At 40.7% G+C, this 10,924-nt stretch overlaps 1 protein-coding gene across 1 annotated transcript; it reads left to right on the top strand.

Moving 5' to 3' along the window:
- Positions 1-522: 522 nt before the first annotated feature.
- LOC133764744 (olfactory receptor 8D2-like) lies at positions 523-1,455 on the top strand. Its single transcript, XM_062198430.1, has one exon. It carries the CDS (start codon positions 529-531, stop codon positions 1,453-1,455), a length of 927 nt encoding a protein of 308 aa, XP_062054414.1. The 5' UTR covers positions 523-528.
- Positions 1,456-10,924: the final 9,469 nt, after the last annotated feature.

Consider the following 10,924-nt stretch of genomic DNA (forward strand, 5'->3'; position numbering starts at 1 on the left):
GAGATTCCTATAATTTAGAGATTTTAAAACGTTTCTTAGGCTCCGGGTTTAGAGACTGGTAGTTATATTGGTTCATGTAGACAAGTCAGGAAATGGAAATGAGCTACTCTGAAATCATTGGAACTAGACTAGAAGCCATGTTTATCAAATCTGAAGGCTATTTTGGGATATGCTCAGAATAAAAGGGTAAGCAGTCTTATTTTAATGTTATTTACAAAAATGTAATTATGTCAGGGTTGTTTGTGCTTTCTATAAAAGTGAGGTAATTTGGGACTTAAGCCTGGGAACAACATAAAAGTATGCAGACTTAAGAACAGCTTTCAAGAAGGTTGGGGAGAATCCAGGCTCCGGGTTACAATCAGAGTCATTGTACTTCAGCTTTAAGAAGTCCCTGAAAAGGATCAAATTATGGGATAGATGGAGCTATCAGGGATGGAGTCAACCAAGAGGGGCATTCCATTCTGCTTTGAGAATCAGGAACTAAAACTAATGCCCCCTTCATTTCCTCCTACAGATCTCTTGTAAGAGATGGCTGCTTCAAATCATTCTTCAGTGACTGACTTTATCCTTGAAGGGTTAACAAACTGCCCAGAGCTCCAGCTGCCCCTCTTCCTTCTTTTCCTGGGAATATATGTGGTTACAGTAGTGGGGAACCTGAGCATGATCCTCTTAATTTCTATCAGCTCTCAACTTCATTCTCCAATGTATTATTTTCTCAGTCACTTATCCTTCATTGACCTCTGTTACTCCTCTGTCATTACTCCTAAGATGCTGGTGAACTTCGTGTCAGAGGAGAACATCATCTCCTTTCTGGAGTGCATGGCTCAACTTTACTTCTTCCTTATTTTTGTAATTGCCGAAGGGTACCTGCTGACAGCCATGGCTTATGACCGTTATGCTGCTATCTGTAGCCCACTGCTTTACAATATTGTCATGTCCCATAGGGTCTGCTCCATCATGATGGCTGTGGTATACTTCCTGGGTTTGTTTGGGGCCACAGTCCATACTACCTTCATGTCAATGCTGTCATTCTGTGGGTCTCATGTTGTCAGTCATTACTTTTGTGATATTCTTCCTTTACTGACCCTGTCTTGCTCCAGCACTCACATCAATGAGATACTGCTGTTTATTATTGGAGGAGTTAACACCTTAGCACCTATGCTGGCTATTCCCATTTCTTATGCTTTCATCCTGTTTAGTATCCTCTGCATTCGATCCACTGAGGGATGGTCAAAAGCCTTTGGCACATGTAGCTCCCACCTCATGGCTGTGGGCATCTTTTTTGGGTATATCATATTCATGTATTTCAAGCCCCCCTCCAGTGTTACCATGGAAGAGGAGAAGGTATCCTCTGTCTTCTATACCACTGTGATCCCCATGCTGAACCCCCTGATCTACAGCCTGAGGAACAAGGATGTGAAGAATGCACTGAGAAAAATTGTTGGGGGAAAGTAAGCATCTTGAAAATGTGGGTTCTAATAAGGAGTAAGGAAAATCAACCAGATGAAAGGATGCCATGAACCCATTGCAACTTCATTTTCCTTCCAGAGAAGCGAGTTCATGGTTATTTACAAATATATATTTTATACTTGATAATGGATGACTCTTTTTGACTCTTTTTTGGAGATTATCAAGCAACATGATTTTTTTGGAAATGTATTAGAGAAAAAAGTATTGACAGAAGGAGGGCAAACATATAGCACAATTTATATTGAACAAATAAATTTTGAGAATGCTTGAGGACTAACATGTGAGTTAAAGGCTGTCTTTGAGATGGGATGATACTAATTGGAAAATCAAAATTCCTGGAGGGCAGGATGAGGAGTGTCTTTAAATTTTTGACAGAAGGGGTTGTTTTGGTCTAAATTCCAAATACTGAGCTATTGAGGATATTGAGATGGGGTTGTTAGGGATGTAATATAGTGAAGAACAACTGTGGGTAGATCATAGAAGGTTGAACAGTGGAAGGGGTAGTGGAGAGAAAGAAAGAAAGGAAGAATGAGACCATTAGGTTTAAGTAGTGGATTAGGATGGCAAAAACATAGGCTAGTCTTATCAACAACTTATACACACTCAGTTAAGATCACTAATAACCGCCTGGAGTCGTGAATTCCCCACCTTTGGAAACTATTAATTAACTGTGACTATACATTAAAAAGTCTGGCAAAATGTAGCTCCAATCTGGGGAGATGAATTCATTTTTTATTTTGTATTAGAATAATCATTTTTAAATTTATTCATTTTGAAGGAGCTACAGAGAGAGAGAGAGAGAGAGAGAGAGAGAGAGAGAGAGATCTTCCAACTGTTGGTTCACTTTCCAGATGGCTACAACAGCCAGGGGCCAGGTTGAAGCTAGGAGTCAGGAGCTTCATATGGGTTTCCCACATGGAGGGCAGGGGCCATCTTCTGCCATTTTTCTCCAACTTATAGCAGGGAACTGGATCAGAAGTGGAGCATCCAGGACATGACCTGGTGCCCAGATTAGATACTGGTATTGCAGGTGGTGATCTTATTGACTACACCACAATGCTGGCCCCTTAGAATAATAATTTTTAAAATATCAAGGTTTTGTTTATCTCTCAGGAGTCTATAGTAGTTTTCTACTTCCTGCAAAGATCCTGGTTCTCGAACACCCTGTGATTTGGCTCTATCCACCATTTTCCTGAGGTGGAACAGAAACGATCTCATTCCACCACGCTGGCACATCATTTCAGGCAACAGACCACACAACCTCTATGTATAAAACTCTTCTGGAGTCATGTGCAGGAGGTGGGTTGATGACTGCGTGATTTTGCATTCCTGGATTGTGTCAGTGATGTGCACGAGAATAGCAAAGAAGTCTCATTCAGATAGGCAGATTATGTGAAGTTCTGATTTAAGAATTGATTTAGTGAGTAACAGAATTATGATTCACAAAGACTGCTAGAGGCTTGAATCATAAACATATTTAATGAGATTAAAATGTAAATAGATGATATAACAGTCTGTCCTTCTACAAAAATGAAGAGAATGGGAAACTTAATGATGAACTGCAGAGAATTAAGAGCTTTTGATGACAATGAAGTCAAAATACATAAACAATATAACTACTAAAAACAGTCACATTTCCATGTCTGCATTAGAAACCATTTAGTATTTAGAATAAGAATTATACTAGCCATCATTTCCACTATAACAATTGGACTATTCTACTTGAATGTAATTTATTTTGTGAATTTCACTTTCCAATAGGTCCTTGGCATTTTGAAGTATATTCTGAGGAGGGCGGTCATGAAAAGGAAGGGACTTGAATCTTACATCTATTGATTTGTTCATTCATTTGATCCTTCTTTTAACAAATATTTTTCAAAACCCCAGTATATGCCTGGAAGCAATTCTCATTTTGGATGATTAACAGAGGAGCAAATATCACAAGGCCCTTGCCTTGATTAGATTTAGGTTTCAGTCTCAAAGACAGTCAATAAATACATACATATACAATCTAAGAAATATTTTCAAATGAAAATAAAGTGGCCGGCGCCGTGGCTCAACAGGCTAATCCTCCACCTAGCGGCGCCAGCACACAGGGTTCTAATCCCGGTCGGGGCGCTGGATTCTGTCCCAGTTGCCCCTCTTCCAGGCCAGCTCTCTGCTATGGCCCAGGAATGCAGTGGAGGATGGCCCAAGTCCTTGGGCCCTGCACCTGCATGGGAGACCAGGAGAAGCACCTGGCTCCTGTCTTCGGATCAGCACAGTGCGCCAGCCGCGGCGGCCATTGGAGGGTGAACCAACGGCAAAGGAAGACCTTTCTCTCTGTCTCTCTCTCTCTCACTGTCCACTCTGCCTGTCAAAAAAATAAAATAAAATAGAAAATAAAAAAATGAAAACAAAGCAAGAGAAGAGAATAGAGACTGGTCATAGATATTGGAGGACGAGTAGCTTACACATGGAAGAGCTGGGGTTAATTATTGAAGTTGCAGTGGTCTTTGCTAAAGGCACAAATAGGTTGGATGGGAGAAAGCTCCACAATGGCACATCTTTCCTCCAGTAAGGAGCACTCTTCCGAAAATCAGAACTATCCAAGTAACAACCGAAAGCTTAGCTAGTTTGTGAGCTATTCAGCAAGAAGGATTTGGGTAGAGACTAAATTGTCCATCTGTGACGTTTCTGAGGAACTTAAATACTGACTGGGATTTGGCCAAGTTAATCCATTTGCTCAGTTCCAACACTGAGGCTTTTCTGATCCATTCTGTCTCTCATAGTCATCACTACTGATCCTTTTTGCTCCCTTCCTCTTCACTGTCTTAGGCTCCCCTCCTTTCCCACAGCACTCACTCTCTTTCTTTCCTTTCTCTCTCTTCTTCTGCTTTCAAGGACCTGTAAGTGAAGGCTAATTGCTGTTATCATTTTCCTCCTCATTGTCTTTAGCTGATAATAAGGAATATTTTGAATAAGATTTTTTTGAATATGAATTATTGAGGCCTTAGTTGAGTGCAATGTATAACACTTATTTAAAGTTAAAAACAATAGCATTTTGTGTCCATGGTTGTACATCATGAAGTATAGATGTTTGTATTCTGGCATTCTTATCATTCACTTTACTAAAATAACCAAAAGCTTATATCATCTATATCAAATAGTACAATTTGCATTATGTCCTGTTTGCCTTAAGAGTTTTACTTTATTTTATTTTAAATATTTATTTATTTATTTGAAAGAATTACAGATTGAGGGAGAGAGATTGATCTTCCATCTGCAGGGTCACTCTCTATATGGCCAGGACAGTCACTGGGCCAAGCCAAAGCCAAGAGCCTAGAACTCCAGCTCAGTCTCCCATGTTGGTGGCAGAGACCCAATGCCTAAACAGCATCATTTTCTGCTTCCCCAGGTGTACTAGCAGGGAGCTGGATAGGAAGTGGAACAGCTTAATGTGCTGAACCACAATGCCAACCCTTACCTTCATAATTTTAGTTAACCAGATTACCGTCAATACTCTTCTCCAAGATGCTCCTCATTATTCAGATCAGTATTGCTGATAAGCATTTCTTTGCACAAGTTATACTCAACTCTGTATCCTGTGATAATCTAATTTAGGAGATTTTTGTGTTAAGCACTTCATGTGCTATGTTCTGAGATGGTTACATAGTATTTATTTATATATAAACTTTATAACAAATACCTGTAATATGGCACCATTATCTTCAGATCACTAATGAAAACATTGTCCTCAGAGTTTAAAGGGACTGCTCAAGGTCACATAGCTTGTAAAAGCCAGGACTTGAATTCAAATCTAGGTCAGCTTGATTCCAAATCCCTGCCTTTTCCATTGCATCAGCCTCCTTGCTTTGTTAGGCTTACAACCAACAGGACTTGAGAAAGGAGAACCCTGGTATTTAATTAACAATGGTTTATTAATGAGATATTGAGTCTCCTCTGAATAATTTAAATCCAATGAAACTTTCTGTATAATTTCTTTCACTTTATAATCTCTACACAAAATTCTTGAATTGAACACTTACTGAGGTTCAAAATGTAGCTTTTTATAAACTTAAGACATCATTTTTAAAAATTTATTTAAAAGTCAGAGTTACATAGAAATAAGAGGAGGAGGACGAAGAAAAGGAGGAGGAGGAGAGAGAGAGAAAGAGAAAGTGCGCAAGCGAACACAGAGGCTGGGCTAGGCAGAAGCCAGGAGTCAGGAGCTTCTTCCCGAGCTCCCATATGGAAGTTTGGGCCCAAGCACTTGGGCCATTTTCTGCTGCTTGAACCAGCACCCATATGGGATGCTTGTTTTGCAGGTGGAGGCTTTACCTGCTATGCCACAATGCCGATCCCAAGACAACACCAGGTCAAAGAAGAAAAAGAAATTTGATTTTAATACAGCAACAAATATTTATGTTCCACATAATTCATTAATATTTGAAAAGTTTATGTACATATAAATAAACGTGTAATGTCATGTTATTTGGCATATGGATATTAATGTTACCTTCACTGAATTATTTCTTTTACATAATAATATGCCTTTCTCCCCTCATGTTATGATATTTGTAATGAGTTACACACTATGTGATGTCAATACAGCCATCCTTGCTCTAAAAATAGTATATATATCCAAGTCTAATTTTTGTGTGTGTGTGTACTATGCAAATAAGGCAAAATTTTAGAAATTTATGCAAGAGCACAGCAGGTTAAACCACCACTTGCAACACCTTCATCCCATGTAAGAGTGACAGTTTAGGACTCGGCCCCTCTTCTTCTAATCTTTTTTTTTTTTTTTTTAAGATTTACTTATATATTTGAAAGGCAGAGTTACAGAAAGAGAGATAGAGATAGAGAGAGAGAGAGAGAGAGAGAGAGAGAGAGAGATAGAAAGAGAAAGAGAATCTTCCATCCCTTAGTTCACTTCCCAGATGGCTGCAATGGCCAGAGCTGGGCCTGGCTGAAGCTAGGAGCCTATAACTAACTCCACCCACGTCTTCCATGTGGCTGTCAGGGGTCCAAGCACATGGATCACCCTCTATTGATTCCCAGTCTCATTAGTAGTGGAACTAGATCAAAAGTGAGGCAGTCAGTATTTTTACAAGCACTCATATGGGATTCTGGCATCTCAGGCAGCAGCTTAACCCACTGTACAACAATGCTGGCCCCTCCAATACAGTTTTCTGCTGTTGCACCCTGAGAGGCAGCAGATGATACTTCAAGTGCTTGGGCCCCTGCCACCCACCAGGGAGATGAGGATGAGTTCTGTGCTCCCAGTTTTTCCTGAACCAGCCTTGGCTATGTAGGCATTTGAGGAAGTGAATCGTCTCTGTCTCTGTCTCTGTCTCTCTCTGAGTGTATGTGTGTGTGTCTGTCTCTCCTTCTATCACTGTGCCCTTCAAGTATGCCCTTTAAATGTTGTTAAATTTCTTCCATGATCATTTAAGTCTTCATTGTTTGTTTCCTGTATTTTTTGAAATACTTATGATAGGCCAGCGCCGCGGCTCAATAGGCTAATCTTCCACCTTGCGGCGCCGGCACACCGGGTACTAGTCCCGGTCGGGGCGCCAGATTCTGTCCCGGTCGCTCCTCTTCCTGTCCAGCTCTCTGCTATGGCCCGGGAGTGCAGTGGAGGATGGCCCAAGTCCTTGGGCACTGCACCTGCATGGGAGACCAGGAGAAGCCTGTTAAGCCATGGCGCCGGCCCAGAAATTTTTAAAACATGAAAAAAAGATAATAATTTAAAGTCTTTTTTTATGTAAGCCAAAAAAATCACCTCATATTCTATTTTCCAATCATGCTATACCCAAACACATTATGTAGCATCAAGCAACAGAAATTGTTCAATGAGTCCCAAACTTTAACATTTAGTTACAAAGGACTTATGCAGGACATACTAAATAATCCACCAGAGATGAAAAGTTTAAATGGATAAATTTCCATTAAGAATTGGAATAATTAATTATGGAGAGAGGAACTGAATAAAATAGGCCCAGTAGTTTCAAGGGGAAATTCTGCAAATCATTCATGGAAAAAAATAGTGCTAGGGCTTAAAAAATTTTGAGAACAAAAATAAGGAAAAGGTTTCAATCCTTTTATGATAATATACTAGGATAACTAAACCTGATAGAAGTAACACAAAAAAAGATGTCGTATAATATTATCACTAAGAATATCAAATAAAAAATGCTAAACACAATGTTAATCCATGAAATCAGCACTGAAATAAGAATATAAGGCACCCAGTTTGAAAAGGACTTATCATCTGCACACAAGGCTTTTCAATATTAAGATACTATAATATAATATAGTATTATAATATTATATATAATATATGTAATATATATTGTAATATAGTATTATAATATTAATTATATATAATATTAATATAATATATTATAATGCATTGTATTATATTATATTAATATATAGTATGTATACTATATATACTATATTATTATAATATTAATACATTTAAAGATAAAAGAAAAATCTAAAAATGTCTACAAGTGATGAACAAGCCATTGACAAAAATCATATTTTTATTCCTTCTCACTAATGTGCTCTATTAAATAGAAGATAGATAACTCTATAAAGATGCCTCCTTAACTATGTGTGTGTGTGTGTGTGTGTAGAGAGAGAGAGAATGAGTGTATACATTATATTGTTGTATATAGTATATTATAGTATATATGATATACACAGATAAGGAACAGAGTGGTTATTTCCTCCTCTACTTATTATTTTGAACAATTTAAAACTTACAGAACTGTTTCAAAAATGAAACAGTGATCACTCACATATTATCCAACTGAATTTACCAGTTATTAACACTTTGCCACCTTGGTTTCAGCAATTTTACTTATACTACACCAGATGCATGCACACATACACATGCTGTACATATATGCTGTACCATGTGGGAGATGTTTATACATTGTGACACTTCATCTCTAAAATTTTCAACACCATCTGAGAATGGAGATATTTTCCTTCAAAGCCACAACACAACTACCACACTTAGTAAGTTTAACATTGATTCAAATCTATTATTGAACATATAATCCACATTTAAATGTCATCAGTGATCCCAATAATGTGGGTCATAGGTTCTTTTTCTTTTTTACTTTTTTAATTTTTTTAAAGAATTTATTAATACATTGGATTCAGGGTCACAGTAAATGCATGGTAATTACTACAGCACAGTTCTCATCAGTTCTAAAGTTAATGTGTTACTAATACAAAGAGAATAGATTTGGTGCAGTTCATAGATACAATTCTAAGAATATAATGATACTTTCATTCCTCTCTCCTTCCTTCCTCTCCTTCCTTAATCCCTCTCCTGCTTTCCTTCCTCCCTCCCCCTTCTTCCCTCCCCATTTTTATTTACATCTAACTAATGACTATAGCTATCAATTTTCTTTAGTATGCATTAACCTAGAACTTTCCTCTGTCTTATAATATTCTTAAAGATTTACTTATTTATTTGGGAGTCAGAGTTACACACAAAAGAGAGAAGGAGAGGCAAAGAGAGAGAGGTCTTCCATCTGCTAGTTCATTTCCCAATTGACTGTAACAGCCAGAGCTGCACCAAACAGAAGCCAGGAGCCAGGAGCTTCTTCCAGGTCTCCCATGCGAGTGCAGGGGCCCAAGGACTTGGGCCATCTTCTATTGCTTTCCCAGCCCATAGCAGAGAGCTGGATCAGAAGTAGAGCAGCCAGGACTTGAATCAGCATCCCATGGGATGCTGGCACTGCAAGCAGTGGCTTTACCCACTATGCCACAGAGCCGGCCCAATGATATTGATATTTTTAAATAATCATGTTAATTATACAGATTACCTCTCAGCTTTTTCTCTTTTGTTAAAATAAATAATGTTTTTAAAGTTTCTGAATAATTTTAGATTTACAAAACAAATTGTGAATTTTTTTTTTTCCTGAATGACAGGCACTGCTGTTGGGCATGTGAATCTGGGGAGACAGGGTCCCAGGGGAGAGGAGGCAAAGCTTACAGGAAACTGTGACGCACTGGGGCCCATGGAAGGCTCCGTGGTGGCCTCCATCCAAAGATGTCCCTGTCCAAATTCCCAGGATCTGTGACGATGTCCCTTATGTGCTAAAAGGGACCTTGCTGATGTTCTGAAGTTAACGAATGCAGGACAAGATTATCCTGGGACAGCTGGCTGGGCTCCAGGTGCTCATGAGTTTTTACAAGGTGGGAGAGAGAGGTTTTACTGCAAAGATGGGAGCGCTAGCAAGGCAAGTGCGAAGCTGCAGTCAGTGACTGGAGGCAAGGAATGCAGGAAAGTTCTGGAAGCTGGGACAGGCAGGGGCAGGTGTTCCTCTGCAGCCTCTGGGAGCAACCGGATCTGCCTAGACCTTGATTTTTAACCCTGCTGCACTTGTTTCAAACTGTGGAGTCTGGAACTGTAAGACAATCTGACATTGTTCTGAGCACACGAATTTGTGGTCATTTGTTACAGGCCGTGGAGGACTCTACCTGGGAGTCACACTGAGGACTGTACCCTTCCTCTCTGTGAAATCAGGGGTCTCGCCATCATGGTGATGGGCCGTGTGGAAGCAGTCCCCAGGTCTTCTGACCTTGATGGAATTAAGTTGCTTGGGTCAGCAAGAACAGTGCCATCTGCAGAGGGGTCACCCAGGAACCAACTCCAGCCTACAGGGGCGTTCCAGAGAAATTGGGGGAGGGTTTGTGCAGAGAACTGGGATTTATTCATTTATTTGCAAGGCAGAGTTACAGATAGAAGGAGAGGGAAAGAGATCTTCCATCCACTGGTTCACCCCCCAAATGGCTGGAACAGCCAGAGCTGGGCCGATCCAAAGCCAGGAGCTTCTTCCAGGTTTCCCACATGGGTGCTGGAGCCCAAGTACTTGGGCCACCTTCCATTACTTTCCCAGGTCATAAGCAGAGAGCTGGATTGGGAGCCAGGACAGGAAAGGTGCCAAATGGGATGCTGGTGCTGCAGGCAGCGCTGGCCGGAGCTGGGATTTTAATTACTGGGCCAGCTGGGAGCTGAGAGCCCATGAGAGTCCTTATCCAGGGTAGGACACTTGTAGTTCAGCTGCTGGACAATGGGTGAGCACCTCTCTTCCCCTCCCCCTCCTCCTCCCCCTCCCTCCCCCTCTTCCTTCCCCTCCCCCCCTCCCCCTCCCTCTCCCTCTCCCTCTCAGTTCCAAAAGCAAATTCCACCCCTCCGGTTAGTTGTGTGCTTCCTTTCCGGTCTGGATTGGCATTCCCAGTGTCCTCTCTGCGGCTCTGAGGAGCCAGGCACTCATCTCACCCATCACCACATCCAGGCACGGCCTGGGATCCTCCGGCAGCCCCCTTTCCTGTTGGCAGCCAGCACTTGGCCCCCCACACATGTGGCACGACCTTCCACAAGGGTGCTTAGAAAATTGCGCAGGAGAGGAAGGCAGAGTGGGGCTGAGAATTCCTGGGTCTC

This window comes from Lepus europaeus, chromosome 7 (genome assembly GCF_033115175.1).
Source record: "Lepus europaeus isolate LE1 chromosome 7, mLepTim1.pri, whole genome shotgun sequence".
Classification (NCBI taxonomy): domain Eukaryota; kingdom Metazoa; phylum Chordata; class Mammalia; order Lagomorpha; family Leporidae; genus Lepus; species Lepus europaeus.